At 32.6% G+C, this 24,408-nt stretch overlaps 2 protein-coding genes across 2 annotated transcripts; one reads left to right on the top strand and one right to left on the bottom strand.

The window, feature by feature from the left end:
• Positions 1–2,505: 2,505 nt before the first annotated feature.
• On the top strand, positions 2,506–7,143 carry LOC25501662 (wall-associated receptor kinase-like 14). The gene is made up of 4 exons (XM_013590991.3): positions 2,506–2,802; positions 3,056–3,815; positions 5,378–5,452; positions 5,550–7,143. The coding sequence occupies exons 2-4, from the start codon at positions 3,059–3,061 to the stop codon at positions 6,809–6,811; spliced, it is 2,094 nt and encodes a 697-aa protein (XP_013446445.1). The 5' UTR covers positions 2,506–2,802; positions 3,056–3,058; the 3' UTR covers positions 6,812–7,143.
• Positions 7,144–15,142: 7,999 nt separating this feature from the next.
• Positions 15,143–15,625, bottom strand: LOC25501661 (AT-hook motif nuclear-localized protein 22). The gene has a single exon (XM_013590990.1). The coding sequence runs from the start codon at positions 15,623–15,625 to the stop codon at positions 15,143–15,145; it is 483 nt and encodes a 160-aa protein (XP_013446444.1).
• Positions 15,626–24,408: the final 8,783 nt, after the last annotated feature.

The raw sequence follows: 24,408 nt of genomic DNA, 5'->3' as shown, positions 1-24,408 counted from the left end.
TTTGTTTTCATTCATCTCTTTTCTATTTTATATTTTTGTGGTTATGCTCATCATGAGCTAAACCCCTTTAGTGGTTGAGACATGACGAGGTTATGGTTATGTTTGCATAAGTTTTGAATGTTGCATCTTCGAGCTTCTTTTAAATAAATTATTCTCATGCTAATCTTAAAAGTAAAACTTGATCACTTTTACATGTATTGCCAAATTCTCTGAGATTGGAAGAAGGTGAGAATGAAACTATTTTTTTTTTAATGAGTTGCGTCTTTAGTCTTGAAAAAATAAAGACTTTTGAAAGACTGCTTGATTTGACTATAGATTTAGAGTTTAGAGTTTGAAGGTCTATTTAAATTTCTTGTCATAAAAAAAAGACTCAACCTCTCCACGAGAAGAGCTACCGAGACCTGGCCTAAATATGTGCATGGTAAGCGTTGTGCAAATAGTGTAACCCTAGAAGGGGCAGTCGCCACACATTTACCATGATGGTTGAGTTTGAAAACCCCTAAGGTCACCTGGTCTCTAGGAAGTTGTATAAAGTTTAATCTCTTTATATCCTTGAAGGGAAATGTTAACAAGTGCCCTTAGGGCATTGTTTAGTAACTTTAAATAGTAAGTTTTTGTCAAAATGTATGAAATCAATGCATTGGAAATTAGAGTTTTAGACTTTTTTTAAGAATAATTTCTTTATTAGAAATTCTTAAAGAGTGTCCTTAGGGCACTCGTTGACAAGACTCATCTTTGTATACCCACGTCATAATTGATTCATTGTTCTTAACCACACTTTGTCATTTGAGATCTTCTAAGTGAATTGGCTGGTTTTTCAACTTTTATTGTTTTTAGCTTTATCTTTCTTGTTTTGAAATTGAATGATTTATTTTATTCTTACACAAACAATTTTACAAACTGAAAAGCTGTATAAAGCTACATCGCTTCAGTCTATGTGGATTCGATATTTTTATATTATTATTTGAGACAATGTATACTGAACTAGTAAGATTCTTGAAAATACATAGTGTTTACAAAGCTACCATTTTGATTGCAAATTTAGGGTCTCATTTTTGCTATTATATCTCCTTTTATTTTTAATATTCCCATATATATATATATATATATATATACACGCACACACAATTACTCTAAAAAGGATTCAAAAGAGGGTTCTTTGGCATGGAGGAATAAACTATGAAAATATTTCTTGGGTAACTTAGGATAAAATGGGGTTTCCTAAAAGGGGTTTAGAGTTAAAGGATATCGAATGGTGTAATATTTCCCTTATATGTAAATGGAAGTGGACATGTATGGGGGAATAAGGATGTTATGGTATGACTTCTCATCTTTTTGTTATGATGATTAAGCTTGAAGCAATTTTAGTATTGGTGAAAGGGTTTGTTTGTAGAAAGCGTCGATTTAGTTGCAAGATTTGATTGTCATAAGGGCGGTGGGTCGTGATGGATTTGATGGGTAGAGTGATTTGACTGTCATAAGGGTGGCGTGGTCCTGAAAAATTAGCCCTTTGTTACTCAAGATGCTCCTCGGGTCGGACTCCCCATCGAGTACTATATATCAAAGCTCTGGTTGTTTGGGTAGCGGGAGTGGGTCAAGTATATAATGTGAGGGGTTTACACTTGAGGGAGATATTTTTGGGTTTGAGTGTGAGTGGTTAGGTCTCGCATCAAATATGAATGGGAAAAATATCGGATGTATAAGAGAGTAACCCATGCCTAATGCCTTAAGATTTTGGATGGAAATTTGACATTTTCCTCTCTTGTGGTCTTGAAGCAATGGTTTCTTGCTACTCCTGACGCTTCACTAGACTCCCAACAAAATCGATATGGTCTGTTCAAAATATTTAAGTCACAAGTCTAACATGTTACATGTTATACGATAACTTTTGGTTTGAGCTAATTTTTTTTCCGAAAGTTTGGTCTGACATGGTATTCTACTTAAAGTCTATTTTTATGTTTTCAAACAAATAATCTAACATATCTTTAAATAGACTAACGAGTAATAGACCAAAGAAATCAAGTTATATTTTTAATCCAATGGTGAGCTTTTTGAGAATACGACTTTCATGATACCATATTTAAATTCTATTTTACAATAATACATTTAATTATATCAGAAATGTATGTATGCTAGTATACTTAAATTATGAAATAGGTCAGATTTAATACAATCAAAACCGAATCAAATCGTACCGCAAACACCCGTAAACTAGATGCCTAGACGATAGGCCTATGTGGATCAAAGACTCAACTTAGCCTACATACCCCTAATTTTCACATAGTGGTGCAATATTTTTTTGTTAACACTCCAATTCTTGTGGGAAATTATGAGTCATAATAATCTAAATTTCAATTGAAAAGTACATAAATTTCTAATCTAAAAATCAAATTCAACTTCTCCTAAATAATTGGACGAACCTATTCACCACTTTGGTCCAATCACTTAGACTAAAGTTGTGAACGGATACAAAATGTAAAAGAAGAAAGTGTACTTTATGTTCAAGTTGAAGGACAACTAGTCCCAACAACAACAGAAGTAACTTCTCAGAAAAATCCCTCAAATCCTCACTATACTCTTACTATTTACTATTTTGTTTTCAAGTAAACAAACAAAAAACGTTTTACTCACTTTTCTTCCTTACTACTACTACTACTACTCCATGATACTAATAATTAGTTCTTCTTTTTACCTTACTCAATTTCATCCATCTTCTTGTTCTCTTGCTATTTACTCCTTCCACTGCCACACACCATTAATTTTCAACCTTGTTGCAGGCAGAGCCTGGAATTTCAATTAAAGGTATGCAACATATTTTACATAACCGTGCCATGAAATTTTATCAAATTAACATATTGACTCTGTTGAGCATTTATTGAAAGATTTAATACATAGCTCCCCAACTGCATCAATCACAGCCTTAATTTCTCACTAACTCTAACAACTCTTCATAGTCAACAAATACATTAAATTTCTTTTTCCTATTCCTCAATAACAAAACTCTCTTATTCTTTTTTTAGTTTTAACCTATAGTTTCAATATTTTTTTGTACCAGGAAATGTTCCATCATCATCTTCATCACAAGTCAAAGCTTCTTTCTATTTTCATCATCTTCATCACAATCTTCATAACAGTAACAACTGCTGAACAAAACAAAACTGACTGTGTTCAAAGATGTGGAAAACAATCTGTTAAGTATCCATTTGGATTTTCCGAAGGTTGTAAAATCAAACTAAACTGCAGCATCAATAAAGAACTCAAGATTGGTGAACTGAAAGTTCAAGAAGTGAATTCTGATAGTATATTCATATCTTTACCAGCAAAATGTAACCGTAGCATAAGTTTCATAAACCAACTTTTCGACAAAAACTATGCTCCAACATGGAACAACACGTTCCTCGTACAAGATTGTAGTGCTTCAAACTACAGTGGTTGTGTTATTCCAGCTTCGAGTTTCGTTGGAAAACAGATAGAAGGTTGTGATGGTTCAAGAAGAAGTGATAATATCAATTGTTTCACGCAGTTGCAGCGTCGAAGACCGCGTGAAGATGTTCTTGCTCTTGAAGATTGGAAGAAAATTGAATGCAATTTTTTGTTTTCTGCCATTGCTTTTGATAACAGTAAAGTCAACGAGGCTCCACTTCAGTTTCAGGTTGTTGAGTTAGGATGGTGGCTAGAAGGTTCTTGTCCACGATGTTCTCGAGATGCTAACTGTACAGAGGTTCATCTTGCCGAAGGAAAACAAGGTTTCCGGTGTCGCTGCCACAAAGGTTTCGTCGGAGATGGATTTGTCAACGGTTCTCGTTGCCGGAGAGGTTAGTCCACTCCTTTATTTTAAGATATCTATATTATTTTTGCTTTTTTTTTTAATATATTATTTTTGCTTAATTACACTTTCATCCTCATTTATTTTTCATCCTTATTTATTTATGTCGATTGTATCGTATAAAGAAAAAATGTATAAATAAAAGACAGAGAAAAATAGTTTTCATAAATGTCACAACCTGCTCTCAAAAAAAAAAAAATGTCACAACCTAAGTGTTAAACTATTTTTCGTCTCTTAAAAATAATAGAGCCTAGAAAATAAAACATAATGTTTCCATCCTTAAAAAAATTCGATTTCGTTTTTGATATCGAGTGATCATCTTTTTATGTTTGTATTAGTGTAAAGTTATGACATTTATATTTAAAACGTGTCTAAGTTATGTCCATCTATTGTGTCCAACCCATGGATGTCCATGTTACTCAAGAAGATATGTCAAAATTATGTCTTTAGAGGCAAAAAAAAATGAAAATGATTTTTTTTTTAGGACAAACAATCTGTTTTATTTTTTCGAAACTAAAATAAAAATTAGCTATATTCCAATTAAACTATTTAGTTACAACTTTGTGCTTCTTTACTCAATTATACAATCACTTAAAATTTTATAACTTTCATTATTTTTATTTTTATGTGTGGAAAAAAAAATCACACAATCACGTTAGTGCCTCCAAACTAGACCACAAGTAAAGATAATGATAATGATAATGACAATGATGGCGGCTATAATGGATGGTACTAATCAGTAATAGTAGAACAATGACCAATTGATGTTTGACTTGTGGCTTGTTGCTTTATTCTCTGGCCAACCAGGTTGATTAGAATAATGATAATAATACTATAGTAGTGCGTATCAGAATTTAAGGATTAGAGAATTTTAAGTGGGAGAATCTTTTATATATCAGTGTTTGCTTTATCAAAGTCCATAATGATGATTTTTGAGTTATTAGGGGCATGATGGTATATTGATTATTTCAACATAACCTTCTCTATTTTGCAGAGAATATAGAAACATAGTCAATGTTCCTTTCTTGGTTGTAATATTGTTTGGTATAATCTTGTTTTAAAATTTGAATAGTAACTTGTTGAAGAAACAATCCTTCCAAAGTCAACATGTTTTGGTGCCTATTTGGATTATTTATAGATCAATATTAGGTAAAGCACATGGCTGGTCTAATGAATTTTTTATTATAAGTGGTCATAGGAGAGAGATTAGTGAGTGATAGATATATTCACCATGTGAAGGATTAGGAAATCAACCTGAATACCTTATATTGACATGTAACATTAAATTGTAAAATCTTAGTTGATTTCGGTCATTGATTTGAGATCAAGAAGCATAAACGTTGATCTTTACCAAATCATCTTTAAATAATATTTATCGTTGATTTGAGATTGGACATCTAAATCAAATAAATGTGTCGTACGTTTACTTGGTGGAATCCAAATCCGATAATTAGTGACTGCAGTACTACTAACTATTTGATTTTCCTTAAGTATAGTGCTAAATATTTGAACTTTTCTAATCCATGTTTTATGTGTTTGCCTTATCATCAGTTTCACGTTGCAGTCCTTCAACACTTGGGTCTAGCAAATGTGGAAAGGCACTCAGAATTGGTGTACTTCTTGGAGGTACAATCTCAATATTTTCCAACCCTAGGACTCATTAGCTTTTATGATTTTCTTTGGTCATGTAGAATTTTGATCAATGCTACATGATTGTTTGCAGTGATCACAGTTGGAGCCTCCATAACAGCTGTACTGTCTCTACTATGCTACTTCGCCAAACGTCGTTCGTCATGGCTGACAAAACAATTGACGGTAAAGCGTCTATTAAGAGAAGCTGCAGGCAACTACATTGTTCCTCTCTATCCCTACAAAGAAATAGAGAAAGCCACAAATTTTTTCTCGGAAAAACACAGGTTAGGAACCGGTGCTTATGGCACGGTTTACGCCGGAAACCTTCACAGTGATGAATTGGTTGCTATAAAAAAAATCAGGTATAGAGACACCAACAGTGTTGACCAAGTTATGAATGAAATCAAGCTCCTTTCTTCGGTTAGTCACCCGAATTTAGTACGCCTTTTAGGTTGTTGCATAGAAAAAGGAGAGCATATACTTGTTTATGAGTATATGCCAAATGGAACACTATCGCAACATTTACAAAGAGAAAGAGGTGGAGTACTTCCTTGGACAATAAGACTCACCATTGCCTCTGAAACTGCTAATGCTATAGCATTTCTCCATTCTTCAAATCCTCCAATTTATCATAGAGACATAAAATCTAGTAATATACTTTTGGACTTTAGCTTTCATTCGAAAGTAGCAGATTTCGGACTTTCCAGACTTGGCATGACAGAAACATCACATATCTCAACCGCGCCTCAAGGGACTCCGGGTTATGTTGATCCACAATATCACCAAAACTTTCATCTTTCTGATAAAAGTGATGTCTATAGTTTCGGAGTTGTTTTGGTAGAGATAATAACAGCAATGAAAGTGGTTGATTTTGGTAGACCTCAGAGTGAGATTAATTTGGCAGCACTTGCTGTTGAAAAGATTAGAAAAGGTCGTATTGACGACATCATAGATCCTTTCCTTGATCTAAATAGGGATGCTTGGACACTCTATTCTGTTCAAAAGGTAGCTGAGCTTGCATTTAGATGCCTCGCTTTTCATAGCGACGTGAGGCCTAGTATGATTGAGGTTGCTGAGGAGCTAGATCATATCAGACGTAGCGGATGGGCAACGATGGAGGAAACTATATGCATGGGATCATCGGTTGGATCCGCATGCTCATCGCCTCGTAGTAATAGAAATGAGAATCTAGTCTCACAGAATGAGATATTGGTTGTTCCACAAAAGACTAATAGTTTTTTGCAATCAATAGAGGAGGTGAAGGATAGTTCCCCTGTATCTGTTCATGGTACTTGGTCAAGTAGACCTAGCTCACCTTCAACAAACAGTTTGCTGGGAAACGTTGTTCAGTGACATGTACTTAGCGTATGTTTGGTATGATAGTGAATATGTCAGAATTAGAATCACCGTGTTTCTGACATATTCACCGTGATACCAAACATATGCTTATTATTTTGGGTGGATAAAACATGATGTGCTTGTAAACCACAAAGGCCTTTAATAGTGTTATCTTCTCTTTTGCAGTTACAAACTATAGCTATTTTAGTGTGTGAATTGCATTAGACTTGTAAAGGAAGTATACACTTGAGTAGTATTTGAAAAATAAGCTTGAAATTAATAACTAACATTTGAGCCTATAATTATCTTGTTTGTAATTTGGTTAGTGAAGTAAGGTTTCTTGTATACTACTAAGTTCAATTAATCCTTTTAATCTTCTAAAAATATATGTGCATTGTCAAAAGTGTCCTCTTTAAGCTACCAAACATATAACATTGAATGTATCTTGGAAGTATCCTGCAATTTAAGCTTGTTATGAAACATCTACATATCGTGTCAATAATTGAAAACGGACAAAAAATCATTATGCTAAATTTGGGTGATTGACCTTAAGTCCATACCACTAAAAGTTGGCCTAGTATTTTCCATAGTCGTAATCATTGTTCCAACTAAGAAGGCAAACCTACAAAACACCTTTGTCTACTTGGGATGGAAGGCATGCATGTTGTTTTTGGATTTAGAACTCACCCTTCAACTCTATTTTAGATTCTAAAATGTATTCTTCATTCTAGAGATATGAAGATTTTAATTATTCTGTTTGTTAAAAAAAAAATTGAATGGACTTTGTTGTCCTTTATTATTATTTTTCAAGTATATTTCTCTTTTAAAGAGTAGTAAAAATTTTCTTCGTGAACATAACTCAATTGATAGGAATAATACATTATAATCGGAGTTCGAACACCAAATTTCTCGCTTATTTGCCTTAAATGTTATATAGCCACTATGTTACTTAAAAAAAAAAAAAAACAACTAACCAATTTTTTAAGAGAATCTGATTGAAAATGATAGCGGAGCTAATAAGTATTCCATTTTATTTTGCTGATGGAATCAGGTTGTCTTCAAGTCCAACTCATCTACTCTAATGCAAGCTCTGTCGTCTCCGGGCCATGGTGATTCAGAATTCAATGATATTGTTTCTAGTATTATTTATCAGTTATCTTTACATTCCAACTTCAAGGCGAAGTTTGTTAGGAGACAAGCGAACATGGTTGTTCATACTTTAGCTAGGGTGGTCTGTTCTTGGGCTAGTCACCGTATTTTTTATTCTTATCATTCTTGTATTGAACATTAGTTGATTAATAATACTCCATCCGGTCTTATTTACAAGAGAAAGTTGATTTTTTAGATACATTGAATAATATATGTATCTAGTCAAGAACCTAAACCAAATACATAAATTATTTAATGTATCTAAAAAGTAAATTATCTCTTGTAAATAGGACCGGAGGGAGTAATAGTTAATTTTGCTTCAGTAAAAAAAACAAGTATTCCATGGGAACTTGGAAGAACAATAACAATGTTCGTAAAAAAATATTTCATATTTTTTTAAAATATCTTTTCGGAATGCCCCCCAAAAAGATATTTCATTTGATCTTGTTCTAGTTTTTTTAACACAATTTTATTTTTTTTAGTTTTGTTTTTTAGGTGCATTTATTTTGTTATAGCTAATTAAAAAATGGACGATTAAATCAATTTGTATCGATTTCTCGAGATTATATTCCAAATAGCCCAACATATATAAAACTAACATGTTTATTCACCTTTATAAGACGAATAAGTAGGGTGTTCATGATTCGAACATCAGACATTATTTTTTTACTTTTGAAACTTTTTTTTAAAAAAGCTAAAAAGAAATATATAATTGAACTTTGTAGTCCTTCCGCACTAGAAGTGCAAGAAGAGAGCTAAGAGAAAAAAGATATGTTACATCACCAATTTAAAAATGAGTCTTGATAGGTGAACATCCATAGCTGGCAACCCACCTTGTACACCCTCTAGCTGACATGGTAATTTTGATATTTCAACACTTAATTGAGGGCAGTTTTGTCAAAACACATAAACTGTGTTAAAAAAACAGTTAAAATAAAATCAGTACGTTTTCTCTTCCCCTCCCCCTCAATGTCCCTCTCTCCTCCACCAATACCGTCTGCCGCTCCTTCCTCCTTTATGTCGTCCTCAACACCAATCTTTTATATTTCCTTCTCTCTCCACCGTTTTTGTATTTCTCTCACCACTCTTTCATAGGCGACGGCGGCAGGGCACTCACCTCTCTTTTTAAGTGACAGCAGCGGGGGGGGGGGGCGACAACCTCACCTTCAGCCACTGTCATCGTCGACCAAGACTACGAGATCGGGAATCTCACCATCAGTCGTCGTTATAGTTGCAGTCGGAACTGAGAACGAGACGTCGGAATGGCGACGGTGGACATATCAAACACATGAGATAGATAGCGAGAGTGGTTGGGGCGGAGAAGCCAAAGGAAAAGGAAAGAGATGGTGGTTGTTGTCGTAGCTGTGACGAGAAGGGTGATGACGGTGGTGAAACTTTGAGTTAAACCGTTATGAAGGAAAGAGACGGAAGAGAGAGACATAAACAGTTCAAGATCTGATCATTTTTTTCCTTTTATTTTATTATTTTTCAATAGTTTTTTGCCATGTCAGTGTGTGCACAAAACATGCTCGTTGAAACAAGAAAAGGAACTAAATAATAACTAAAATGTTTAATAGGTCTTTACCCCTCGTAATATAGATCATTTCTGGGTTTTCCCCTGTACAATATTTTTTTATTTTATTTACCCCCTGTAAAATATTTTTGTTTTGATCTACCTCCCTAATAGGTCAAACAAAAATGAAAATTTCTTAAAAAAAAATAAAATTGGTAAGACCATGAAATATTTTACAGGGGGGTAAATAAAAAAAATATTTTACATGGGGAAAATCAGAAATGACATATATTACAGGGGGTAAATACTTATTAACCTTAACTAAAATGTAACTCCCAAACACAAAATAGGGTTAAGGCACCACATGTGATAGGTAAGGGTAATACTAAAATTACTTGCCTTCAGCCACAAGAAGGATTGCAACTTAATCTTCTCAAGGATATGTTGGAGAGAATCCCCCTTTCTGTGGAAAAACTCTAGCATTCATTTCACGTTAAATGATCCAAACACAAGATAACCAAATCAATTTAAGAACAGAACATATATTTATTGAGAAGCGGCCCAAGGTACCAAATTGTAGTAAATGATCATTGGCATTAGCCGACTAAACCGAAACCAAATTTAGCCAATTGTAAATATCAAACAAGATTTTATTGTAGGCCGCAACCAATTGGCATTAGCAAGACAAAAAAAATGGTGATCTATATCCACCTTTAGGCCGCAACCACCTAAACAAAGTTGAGTATTAGGCTGAAGTACCCTTCTCTTTATTAAGTTATCTATTGTTGGGTTGCGGTTTTGTAACATATGTTAGGCGAAAAGATTAACTTTAAAAGGAACCTCCTTATGCCAATAAATATTGGTGTGTTCATTGTTAGTAATTTCATCCAATGAGGTCTGATAGTTGTAAAATGAGTAATGATATATTGACATCTACTTTGGGACAACTTTTTCAACAACCTAGAAATACATATCCCTATGACACATTGACATAGTGTTTTGGAGCTTTTTTTCCTTTTACTTTTACAAGAATACCCCTACATATATAGGGTTGTCAAAATAGTTGTTGCAAAAGAGATGTTCAAATATCATTTCTCTTGTAAAAACTACTTTATATTTAGATGAAACATGAAGTTGTCAAATTCATATGTCTGCAAAATAATAGAATGGAAAGAAGCACAACACTCACATTAAATGCACGACTTTTAAGATATTAAGTTCCTTAGCATGTGTTATTAGGTAGGGTGTTTAGGGTACCGATTAGTTTAATTTTAAAGTTAAAAGTCATCTGAACCGTAAGATAAAAAAAAAACATGCGGTTTGCTTGACCTTTTAAAAAAACCGAATAAACACAATGTAGTTTTGGTTGGTTTGGTTTTATAAGAGACGTCACATCATTTAAAAAATATGCCAACAATTTTGATTATATTAGCAGCAACAATTAACTAGTTTTCAATGATTAGCAATTATTTTAATTAAAAAAATGATTAGCAATTATTTTCTTTATTTTATACTTATTTACTTAAATTAATTTGTTAATAGAAACGCTCAATAAATTGAGGTGGATGATTAATTCATGAGTTAATTGTTCAAATTAACCCTCTAATATAAGCGAAGTCTGAAAAATGATTTTGAAATAAAAAAACACAAATTCTCCACTATGATTTGAGATTTTTTCTATTTTTTATCTCATATTTTTTCTCTATAGGCATAAAGTCCAGAATAGTGATCCAAGGGTTGAATTTTTTATGATTTTTTTCCGACATGTTTAGGACGGTAAAATATGACTTTCTGCATAAAGTTAGGATTTTCAGATAAAAGACGGATCAATTATGTATTGTTAAAGCGCCAAAATAACGTAAATCTCGGTTTAGAATTCGAAATTTGAGTTGTTTTTTGCACACACCTCTATAAAAAATTCATTGAGAGGATATGTAAAAGTTTGTTGTTTTTCGGCTATGCCTCAATTTATTTTGATTTTTCAACCAAAACGTGCAAAATTGCAATTTTTCTCCAAGTAAGCATATACTCACACATCAAATTTTGTTCCCTAATTTTGTAGGCATGGTTACAACATTATAGGAATATTCACCGCGACATTTTGGAGTTTTTAAATGATGGACGGTTAATATGAATTGTTTAAGAAATTTATAATTATGGGAAATAAAAATTCATAATTAATTCTTCCATTGTTTAAAAACTCCAAAATTTAGTTGCAGATATTCTTATGATTTTATAAACATGCTAGAAAAATTAGGAAACGACCCATGAGTATATGTTTATTTGGAGTAAAATTGCAATTTTGTATGTTTTGGTTGAAAAATCAAAATAAATCGAGACATAGTCGGAATGCTACAAAACTTTTCATATCTTCTTGTGTAATTTTATAGAGGTGTATGCAAAACAAACTCAAAATTCCATTTTTTTTTTTTTTTAAGTTTTTGACGCTTTAAAAATTCATGCCTAATTTACCCCTTGTTGATATGTTAGAATTTTATGTGAAAAGTCTTGTTTTAACGTCTTAAAATGCCTGTGAAAAATTAAACCTCTAGATCACTTTTATCGACTTTATATCTATAGGAAAAAAATAGAATGTAAAAAATAACAAGAACCACAAATTACAAAGGGTAGAATTTATGATTTTTTTTATTACATAGTCATTTTTCAAACTTCGCGTATATTACTAATCGATTTTAACGATTTACTTTTAATTCATTCGTTAACGAAAATGCGCAATTGGGATAGAGGAATAACTATTCCCTTATTTGTTTATTTTAAGTTTTAACTTTAATGGGGTAGAGGATTTGCTGAAAGAAGAAAAAAAAAAACGAATAAATTTGGGGTACAGGTAAAAGCACTAATTATAAAACCATTCAAAAAATTAAAAATAAAATGATAAAAAAAATAGACTCAATTAACTTATATGTTGGCTTGGTCATTGGACCCAGCTTAATACCCTAAGTGAGTATTATTGAGTGAGTTTGGGATGACAGATATCAATTCACTTAAGTTAGTGTTTTTTTTGAGTATGCGGTTTTGTTTGGTTGATAAAACAAAAATCGCAAATTGAATTGTACCGTTGAATGAAAAATTGGCGCAAATACATTCAAATCAAATGTATATTTTTTTTATAATTCTTGGTTTGGGTTTATTCAGTTTGCGATTTTTTATTGAGTTGGTTTGATTTTGAACACCCCAATTTAGGGACATGTTAGCATTCTTCTAAAAAAATTAAAACACGCAATTAAAAATAAATAATTATGTTTGACTTTGTCAAAAAAATTATGTTTGACTTTTAAGTATGCGCAAAGAAAACGGATGGGTATGAACCCTGGTCATGACGTTCGGCCTAACAATTTTGAGATTTTACTAGTTGAGTTAGAACTTGTGGACATCATTCTTTACTTATTCCCTTCATTCAACTAATACAATTTACATTTGAACAAATAATAATAATAATAATAATAATAATAATTCTTTCAAAAAAATAAATAGTAATATGAATAATCAGCTGCATAAAATTAAAATTATTTTATTTGTCATAAAAATCATAACAACAAGATATTCAAAATGTCCGGTCAAAATAAAAATTAAAATATTCAAGTTGGTCAACGGAAGATTGAGAAACAGTGAATTATTATTATTATTATTATTATTTAAATGCATGCACCATCCCACGATCTGGATTTAAGATCTAGGTTCGTTGGTCTTGTTCATCCGTGTGTTGGTTTGTTGGATGCATCTCATGATTGGAACAAGACTTGATTCGCCTGATGTTGATCAAAAGGGTTAGGTGCGTAAATGGTCCATGTTGACGGTAATTGTGGGTTGTCATACCTTAAGGATTGTATCTATTGTGGTTGCCTTATGCATCGTTGGTGGACTGCGATGTAGCACTGTCATTTGTTATCCCTCGATTTCGACTACGAGTAGATGTTGGTTTAGTCTGAAAGAGTGTTTATTGATGATGTTTTGAAGGGAAGTGTGGGAACTTGGGTCATTTATGTGATAGTACACGATTTATACGCCTATCTAGATGCTGTGAACAATCACTCTATTTTTTTTTTTTCAATTTAGTTTCGCGCCCATCCATGGATTTGGTGGATTGACCGTGGGAGTGATTTTGTAGGGTTGCTTCTCTTTGATTTATTTTTGTACCACTTTTGTGTTAGGTACTTTGCCCCCAATCTTGTACTTTCTTTTCATTTTAATTTCTATTCGGCCTAAAAAAAAAAAAGCATGCATCATCCTTACTCACACCACTTGAAAGTTGAATGGTCGGACAATTGTCTCGTTACAAAATTGGGATATGAACCCTCCCTTTAGAAGAATCGGATTGATGTAACCAAAAATAGAGTCAGATTGATACTATAAAATATTTAAGGGAAATGTTAACGAGTGCTTTCGGGACACTCTTTAAGACCTTAAAGAAGTAACTTTTTTTGAAATATTTTGTAATTATTGCATTGGAAATTGAAACATTTGACTTTTTTATGAAATAATTTCTCCTTTTAGAATGCTTAAAGAGTGTCTCGGGCGCACTCGTTAATAAGACAATGAAGTAACTTTTTTTGAAATATTTTGTAGGCTAAAATATGGTTTTAGTCCCTGGTAAAAAAAAAAATTTGTTTTTGGTCCCTGCAAAATTTTTTGTTTTTGAAAATAGTCCCTGAAGGGACTATTTTCAAAAACAAAAAATTTTACAGGGACCTTTTTTAAAAACAAAATATTTTGCAGGGACCAAAAACTACAAAATTGGTTCGGTTATAATGTGCCACGTATGCAAATCATCACAAAAGTGGGGTCAGGGACTATTTTCAAAAACAAAAAATTTTGCAGGGACCAAAAACAAAATTTTTTTTTACCGGGGACTAAAACCAAAACGAAGCATATTTGCAGGGACTAAAACCATATTTTAGCCTATTTTGTAATTATTGCATTGGAAATTGAAACATTTGACTTTTTTTTTTTTTTGAATAATTTCTCCTTTTAGAATGCTTAAATAGTGCACCGGAGATACTCGTTAACAAAATCCAATATTTAATTGTTTTGGATAGAATCTATATTTAAGTGAGTCAATCTAATGTGGATATTTAATAAATAATTCAAAGGTGAACTCTTATATTTTATATCTATATATAAAGGGAGTATGAGATTTTTGGTTGGATTTTTCATCATTTTAAATTTAATCTTAAATTTTTTTGCCTACAATAATGTTATATTATTGATGTTATTGAAAAACATAAAAATTTATCTTATATTTGTTAAACAGAATAAGAGATCATACAAGAAAAGTAAAATGAAGGAAATTAACAATATGAGATGTACTATGTGACACATATTTTAAACTACTAATCTCTTAAATAAAATGTAACATGGAAAATTAAGCTACTTATAAAAAGCAGAAATTAAACTCATTTTATTCAAGTTTTGAAAAGACTTTCAAAAACAACAAAGAGAACATGTAGAACCCATTTTATTTAAGAGTGGTGATATTTTGACAACCATTTTAATACAATCTTTGAGATAACTTTATTGTTCTCTCTTCTCATTGGTCAAAACCAATAGAGAGAGGAAAATGAAGAGAGAGAGAATAAAAACGTATGAAAGAGAAAGTTGTACAAAGATTATACCAAATTAGTTGTATAAATATCATTTCTCTTTATTCAATGCAAGTACACTCGTTATGGTGCATGACCATCATCATCATTGACGACAACACCACCAACATCTTCTGGGTCATCATTTTCCATTTCTTGTACCCTTCCATTGACTACACCAAACCTATGAAATGTTGGGTTCAGAATAAAAGCGGCTGTAACCAAAACAGCACCAGCAGCCATAACCTTTCCACCAATTTTCCCTCCAAACACTTGTCCACGATTGTCGAAGAGGCAAATGGAGAAAGAGGATAATGGCGAGACAATGTTCATGGTCAGGGGAGGTACGAAACCACCCTCAACAATGAAGTATCCAGATAGTGATGTCATATTGGACAATCCTTCGATGACATCAAGGGAATCAGACTCGAGTTTGTGAAGTGTAACATCAGTGACAATACCGGAACCACTCAAAATAACGATTCCAGCTTCACGACGCCGAGCCAAGTTGATGAGTGTTTCCACAACATCACTCCCAGCAGCGATCTTAATGAGAATTGGTTCCATGTGGGTATTAATTTTCTACGTGTTTCTTGAGGATATTTTTTTGTGAGTAACCAACAATGTGATCTAGTATTTATAGTGGTGGTCTCAAATGTGAAAACACAATTTAATACAAATTTATTTTCTTATATATGATTTTTATTTGTAATTAATTTTTTTAGTACTATAAATATATTTTATATTTTAGTAGGTATAGATATACTAATAGATTGTCTTTAAAAAAAAATATACTAATAGATTGTATTCTGGAGCCAAAAATCAAGTTATAAATCTAGGTTGGATGAAAATATTATTTTTGAATTCAACTAACTACTATAAAATTCTTACTCATTCATTGAAAATCAACAGTCAATGTCATAATTAAAAACATGGAGAGATATATCATATTTTATTTTTTATACTTAAACTCCAAAATTAGGGGAAAAGTCAATGTATTTCGTTTATTTATGATATATTATTTCAAACAAGTCAACACAAATAAAATAACTAAACATATAAATTAAAATAAATAATTATGTTTGACTATCTGACTTCAATATATGGGCAAAGAAAATGCATGGTTATCTCTTTTATAATTTTCAAATAATACAAAATACAAATTCATTCATTATTAATTTCATTCTCTTGACCATTCAATTAATATAATGCATTTGAACAAATGCCACATCAAATACTTTTTTTTGTTTTTCAAAAAATTATAACCGAAATATATTCAATGAAATATTATTATAAAGGAAGTAACCCTAGGCTCCACGGGTCACCGCGTCGGTGCTCCTTATCGTCGGATGTGAGGAACTTGGGGGGTTGGGGTCCAAGCAGGGTGCCATGGACAGGACCGACATTAGGGTTCGGGGCGAAAAGGAGGTTTAGGAGTGCAGTGGCACGAACATTTTATAGGGTTAGGGAAGCTTCGTCTACATCAAGGCATAGGTCATGGTCGCGGTTTCATTCAAGGAGGTTCTCGCGTGAGTATTATGGAAGATTAGGTACACCGTTTGCTCACTATAAAGGGCACTTACGTGTTGTGCTGGATCAGTTTGTGAAACATGATATTAATTTTAAGCTATGTGTTAGTTTTTATGCGTGACGGTTCTCCAAGAAGGTTAGCACGATCACAGGTTTTGTCTGATCAAGAATTTCCGTGATTGCACAACAAGCAAGTTTCACTAATGTACCTGAACTTATTCCCTATTTCTATTTATGTCAAGGTTTCAAATTACGTGGATGTTGGAAGACTTGTGTTTGGCTAAGAATTATAATGCACAGGGGAAAGTTTGTGGCTTTGTATATTATAGTAATGTTAAAAATGTTGAAAAATTAACAAAGGCATTGAATGATGTTAGTTTGGTACTTATCGGATCTTTGCAAAGGTTGCTCGATTTGCAAATTCTTCTGAGGTGAGGGGGAAAAGGTGAGTATATGCATGTTCTTGAGCGAGAAAAAAGTGTGAGAGAGGGGATTATAATGGATGGTGGGGGAGTAAGTATTATGGGGATGGCGAATGTGGATGGGAAGAATGGTATTGATGGCGTTATTAAGACTTGGAATAGAATTGGTGGAGGAGTGAAAATTTTGGTAAGGGGAGGTGTGGAGAAGAAAGGGGTGGCCACGAATGTGGGGAAGGGAGTAGGCATGGCAATGGGGCGGGATGGGGACGGGTTTTACCTTCCTCGTCCCCATACCCTACTCCCAAATACTTACATGTTACCCTACCCATACCCAACGGGGATAAGAAATCGAATTGCATCCCTGTCCCCGACGGGTTCAGGTATCCCCACCCCATCCCCATCCCCAATAGTTAATAAATTGATTTTTTACTCTCGGGACGGGTGATGGGATAAAACCGCAAGTGCACGGTTCTACCGGTGTAGTAAAAAGAGTATCGTTTCGACAGGGAGTTATGAATTCAATTAACTTTTAATAATGATCAGATGAAAGTTTCAAAGGTTAAAAGTTTGGATTTTTAATTGAAAGGAAATAAAAGAAAAGAAAAGATAAAATCCTTGGGATTATTGGTTCATCTAACTGACAAGTCCTTCACAAACCAAACTATTAAACTTATAACCTTATGTTAGACCTAACTTCTAAAGACAGTTTCTCTTTTGTTCCTCTAGCAACCAAGCCTATTTCTCTGACTTGATTACTATTAGATTTTGGTCCTAAGTTGCAACCAAGCCTATTTCGCTGACTTGATCACAATTTAGAATCCTTGAAGTTCGAAACTATATGTCTCAAAGATTGTAAAGACTATTTCGCTGCCTTTACAATCTTTGTCTAAATTCACTTGTTCGAATATCAAAACTCCACTTTCGTTTTATGAATTGATATTTGAGATGATGAATTAACAATTATCAAACCCTCCACTTTCGTTTCCACAGTTTGATAATGGTTAATTCATGTTAAAGCGGTGAATTTAGATTAGAAATTAGGGTTATATAAGATTAAGGTTTAAGAGCTTGGTTTGATTAGGATTATGTCATTTAGACTTATCCAACAATCCCAAGACAAGAGAAGTCTACTCACTGATGTTCATCGTAGACATGGAGAAGAAGAGAGAAATCATAAAAGTAAATAACAAGAAAGTAAAAAGAACTTTTATTAGAAAGACAATTGTCACATATTGAATTCCAAGAAAAGATGAATATTTGTGATGGCTAGCTACTCTATTTATAGCATACATTCGACTTAAAATCTAAGCAATTACATTACTAGAATGTTCCACAAGAAACTGCGGGCTAAAATAGAGTAGCTTAAAATCTAAGCAAAAGCAGCAAAAGTGACTCTAGAGGGTGGCACGGCCGTGCCAATGTTAGCACGGGCCGTGCCAAGCTTCTGACTTTGGGGGAGACATATTTTTGTCTCCGAATCTTTGTATTTTCGTACTAAATCAGCTCCAAGTCCCTTTCTTTTGCTCCAAGATTCAATCCATCCAATATTCGTTCCTGAAATATAATAAAATGCAATTTGTAGTAAACTATCTCAAAAAGGAAATAATACTAATATAAAATAAACTTAAATCTAATTAAAACTAAACTAAATAACATATTAAAATAGATAATAAATAACTCATCAACGGGTTTGGGTATGGGTATGGGTATGGGTATGGGTTTGGGGTGGGTACTTATATCCCCATTACTCGTCCCATACCCATGTTTTGAGATCAGGTAAAATCCAAATTCAGTCAAAGCGGGAAAAACCCGTCAATTTAGATTTGGTTCGGGTGCGTACCCACGGGTATGGGCTTTGTTGCCATGTCTAGAAAGGGAGGGGGAGGTATGTCGTTGCAAAGACTCGATAAGCAGAAAAAACCATGATTTAGGAAGGTTACTAATGACTGAAACCATCATGTAGGTGAGGAATCATTACACGGTGATTGAAATTCATATTTTTTTTTACATATTTAGTTGTTTATATTTAGATAGCATGTGTAGCTAATTTCCTAGGTTAGGTCATGTAGACGACATTATCTATAACTTCTTGAACATGTAACCTATTAAGCTCCCTTTGAATACGATTATTATTTATGCTAAATTTCAATGTTGATAATGATAAGATACATGAGGAAGATAACATCAACTCTTGAACTCATGATGACCACCTTGAGGAGGTGCATTTTGCACATGAGAAACATCCAAAGGCTACGCAAGATGAACATGCCTTCCCCATCTAGAAATTACTTGGTAAGGAGGATGAGCATTTAGTTACTAGCAACACAGTGCATGGGATCAAGAGAAAAGCGATAACAATACTAAGCAAGAAGTGTCGCAACAACAACATAATACTTTAGAGAGTTCCACTAACTCTTAAGCGATCTCGGGGAGGTATCTTTTGCCATGTATGTAACAAAGAAGACGTAGGTAAAATTAGCTACAGCAGTTGGGACATGCAGTACCCGTTCTATGGATCCTCTTCCAACAAGTTCTCATGAAATACCTTTCTTGGAACATTCGGGGGTTAGGTTCTTCTTGATGGAGTTATTTACCCCTTCCCCTTTTTGTTTATGTTTTCACACGTTTTTCAATAATATTTGTGAGCACCTGTTATAGAATAAGAGGTTATAAAGGGTGTCAACATAGTTGGGATATCGTCTATCCTCCTCGATGTCATTATGCTCTTGGTTTAGCAAAAAGAAACAAATTGATCATTAATCGATTAAGACTCTCAAATTATAAATAACTAATATAAATATTATAAAGATATTTGCCCATAATAACATTGAAATATAACTATAAACATTCCAACATTGTCACATGTAACTACAAACATCGGTACATTATATTTGTATCGAGATATACATGTCACTGACAGTATGAGAGAGCATAAAATAATTGAACTAAGTATCAACATACGAAGAAAATAAAGGAAAAGAACCTAGCTTGGCGTGCAAGTTAACTAATTAGATGCATTTGCATTTACGATTAATTTCACTTGTAATTACATTTACATCTAGTTAGTTAGAGTAGTTACTATGAGCTGGAACCAATGTGTATATAACTACTTGTAATGAACTATCACAATGTAATAAAACACTTTTAATCTTTCTCCAATTTGGAGCTTTTTCTCTCTTCATCCATGGCGGTTTATTTTACTTTGACTAAGGGTATGAAGTTGGTTTTCTCTTGGGGTTTTTTATCCATGAGTCTAAATTTAAAGGTGACTATGAGCTTTACTTTAGATGATTGTAGTGCAAGACATCAGTTGATTAATGAGATCATTGATATCTTGGGTCAATTGGAGCCATGTTCCTTAACTCGTGTCTTATGTAAAGTAAATCAAGTGACCAATATTTTCTCTAGTATGAGTTACATATGACTAGAATTTAGATAGAAGTTTGGAGTTTATTCTGATTTTACGTAATTTGCCTTGTTGGCGGATATGAGCTATCGTCTTTCCTAAAGGCTTTTAGTCTTTTATATTTTCAGTCTAAGTCTAAATTTTATAAAAAAAATTCTTTACAACTTACACATGTTAACGCAATAAAAAAAGAAAAATGTTACACGAACACCCTTTAATCATACACCTCATTGTACACCCTATGCATTAGGGACATTTTAGTAATTTCATCTCACAACTATACTTTCTCTTTCATCTCCTCTCCCTTTTCTTTGCCACATGTCAAAATTTTGTGTAGGTGTAAGAGGTGTATTGCCACATGGGGGTGTACATATATCACCACTCATAAAAAAAAACATATAAATGTGTACGGAGTGTACTTCAACCGCTAGTATCTATAATGTATGAGCTATAGCAAAGAGAGCCTCGACCAACAAATGCTAAAGTTGCTGCTTATAAAGATGAAACTTACTTTTTCTAAATGTTGTTTTACGCAGACAGTGAAACATTGAAATGCTCAAGTTCTTGAAGCTGACGAAAATGTGGTATGTGATAAATAATTAATTTTGATGGGGTTGTAAGATAGAGAGAGAGAGATTTGGATTCCCTCGTACTGTAATGTTTTTTTATGGTTCAATAGTTAGAGAATAAAGAACAAACTCCACTATTCTTGTTTTGAGTGTTACTATTACGCTTCAACTTGAAGCCTTAAGTTTTTTTTAATACAATTCAAAAGAAAGAATATGAAAAACAAAAAGCAAAGAGATTTTTTTTTTTTTAATTTAAATGTGTTGTTACTATTTTATTTTTATCATGGTTTTGTGCTATAACTTTTTTAATCCATGCTCCGTAAAATATTTATAACAAAAGGGATAAATCAATTTGGACTGCCTTTTTTCTTTGGTAAAAAATATCCTTAAAAAACCATGCACTTAATCCGTAAAATATTTATAACAAAAAGGGATAAATCAATTTGGACCGACATTTTTCTTTGGTAAAAAATATCCTTAAAAACCAAACACTTAATTTTGAGAAATTAAACTTAATAAAAACTATTATTATATAGTAGAGAAAAGACCGACAATATCGTCCTGTCTATCCACATTTTCTGTATGATAGAAGTTTTAATTTTTTCAGTAGAGAAACGACAGACGCTGCCTAATGTCTTAAGATTTTGGGTGAATATGTGGTGTCTCCTTCTCTCGTGGTCCTGAAGCATTAGACCCTTTGTTGCCCCTCGTGCTCTCGAGCTATCCAACAAGTGGTATCAAAGCCTTTATCCACCTTGGTAGGAGAGAGAGGATGGATCCTATGTTAGATTTTGTATAGAAGGTGGAAACTCACACGAATCTTGTATAGAAGGTGGAAACTCACACTTGCAGAGAGATTGTCGGGTTTGAAGTGTGAGTAGTTAATTATGTCTTAAATCACCTATGAACGAGTAAAATATTGGATTTATAAGATAGGTGACTCATTAGGGAGTTTCTATGGTACACCCTTAAATTAAAGTGTACCAGTACACCTATTTCATAAATCAATAAGTTATCGATCATTTTTATGTAATAAAGAGATATTTATCAACTTTTATATTTTAAAAAATATTATTTTATAAGAAAAAACATCATTGCATCCTGTATAAGAATCATACTAATTTTTTAACATTTTATCTAAAAAATAATCAATATTCACTATTATGGGTATTAAAAATTAAAAAAAAATTAAATTTTGATTTGCCGACACTTTTGAGAAATAAAATATAATTATTATAATTGTAACCAATAGAAAATATATTTTTTCTAAAAAAAATAACTCATTAAACTATTCATTTAACATATGGGTGTACCGATACACTCAATTTTATTGAATGTACCATAGAAATTGCCGACTCATTAATCCATGTCTTAAAATTTTGAATTTAGATGTTGTGTCTCCCTCTCTTATAGTCTTGGAGCATTTGACTCATTAATCCATGTCTTAAAATTTTGAATTTAGATGTTGTGTCTCCCTCTCTTATAGTCTTGGAGCATTTGACCCACTGTTTCTCTCACATCCTCAACATTTCTCAACAAGTTCAAAGTAATCTTTGCCATTTTTATACTAGGGACAAATTAATCTCTCTATAATTTTTTTTTAAAAAAGACTAAATTGATCCACACCAAAATTACGTTATATCAAAAATAAGAGTTCACCCTCATATGATTGAATGAGTTTAGTTATGACTTTTGAGTAGTTTTAGCACTCGTTTGGTTCCACGTTTTGTGGCTTCAAACGTGCGTTTATAAATTCAAACGCGGTTTCACATTTTTTTCTGGTGTTTGGCAAACTACAGAAGTGATTCACTTGAACGTGGTTTAGGCCTCAAACTCACGTTTACTCAAAGCTGGAACTTGTAGCTTCTGCGGCAATTGAAATTGCGTTTTGGAGATTTGCTTTTTATGACAGATCTATATTCCGAAATTACCCATGACATCTTTATCATTTTCCTACAAACTTGTAAACAAGTTTCTAATTAACAGCCACAGTGATGATTTTTCATTCCTCAATTTTTGTTTACTCACCTTGTTTAGCCTTCCGTTGTAGCAATGCAACCTAGCTTCAGTAATCTCTCTTTCTCCAGGTTAGGGAAGAAGCTGGAATTGGGCTTAAAAGCCCATTAAGTTTTATTTTGACTGTTATTTTAAAAAAAATTGTGTTTGGAATAATAATTTTCAATAAAAATTTAATATAATATATTTAAATCAAATTAAACTATCTACGGAACCAAAAAATATTAAACTACCTAGCAAAAAAGTTTTTTATACGATATTCATCTTTTAATTTATTGACAAAAATACAACATACATTTTGTTTTAAAAGTTTTACTAATTTACAAATAATAAACTTAATAATGCAAAATAAATTTGAACCATTATACAAAATAAAAATAAAGTTTATTAAAGAAAAATGAAGTCTGATTTTAAATACATATTAATACCCATTTTTGTAAACTTGAACCATTATATAAAATAAAAATGAAGTTTACTAAAGAAACATGAAGTCTAATTTTAAATAGATATTACCCATTTTGATAATTTTACATTCAAAATCGATTTTGATTCAAACTATCCAAACAACATTAACTCATAAGAATCACTTTTAGTAAAGTGTATCCAAACATAAATCAATTCTTATCCAACTCAGTTTTAAATAAAATCAATTCTTTCAAACTCAATTCTATCAAAATCAATTCCCTCCACCGCCGAACCAAACACACACTAAGTCTTGACGATTTGTCTTTATTTCTTTAATTTTTCCTTTTCATTTTCATTTAAGAAATAAGAATGCCCAATAGCAAGGCTAACAAGCTACTACTAGTACTCCTATATTATTGAAAGTATGAAAACTTTCGTGTAAATGGAATGATAGTGAGCCACCAAACACGTGATTAGCAACAACAAAAACATACCTATTGCCTATTAATCTACATTCTCAAATAATTGGTCTATCTTCCAGCTATTATAGTACTCCATTCGAAGGCATCTAGAACCATACTATTACTATAGACTATATGGAGTAAGTGGGTCTATTTTTGACCTTTTCTTTCAAGTTTTCTCTCCCACGCTTGAGCCCTTCTTCTTGGACTATCCTTCCCCAAACGGTTTGATTATTTTGTACATATTATTTTCAACTGTCTCAATTTGAAAACTTGAAAAACACCCTCCATTCACTTTGAACTTGTGATTGGAATAATGTACCTTACAATAGCTGTCTTTTCATTAAAGGCAGCCATAAATTCTAAGGGAAGAGTAATGAGGGTAGATATGCCAACATAAATGAAGGTAACTTTTCCTTGTGGAATATATTTCATTTCCTAAAAAAAACTTTTTATTCTAAGAGTGGTACGTTTCAAAAATAAGGACTAAAGGGGACCAGAGCTGAAAACTTCAAAAGTTTGAAAACTTAAGAAAAATCTA

Source organism: Medicago truncatula, chromosome 8 (assembly GCF_003473485.1).
Source record: "Medicago truncatula cultivar Jemalong A17 chromosome 8, MtrunA17r5.0-ANR, whole genome shotgun sequence".
Lineage (NCBI taxonomy): Eukaryota > Viridiplantae > Streptophyta > Magnoliopsida > Fabales > Fabaceae > Medicago > Medicago truncatula.
The sequence above is the reverse complement of the archived record's forward strand: the minus strand, read 5'-3'. Positions and strand labels throughout refer to the sequence as shown.

What these genes read in the sequence shown, in the direction of transcription:
- LOC25501662 (XM_013590991.3), top strand. Translation starts at nt 3,059, where the DNA reads ATGTTCCATCATCATCTTCATCACAAGTCAAAGCTTCTTTCTATTTTC. An exon ending in CGGTTCTCGTTGCCGGAGAG is followed by an intron (nt 3,816 to 5,377) that starts GTTAGTCCACTC and finishes CCTTATCATCAG; the next exon opens with TTTCACGTTGCAGTCCTTCA. An exon ending in AATTGGTGTACTTCTTGGAG is followed by an intron (nt 5,453 to 5,549) that starts GTACAATCTCAA and finishes GATTGTTTGCAG; the next exon opens with TGATCACAGTTGGAGCCTCC.
- LOC25501661 (XM_013590990.1), bottom strand. Translation starts at nt 15,625, where the DNA reads ATGGAACCAATTCTCATTAAGATCGCTGCTGGGAGTGATGTTGTGGAA.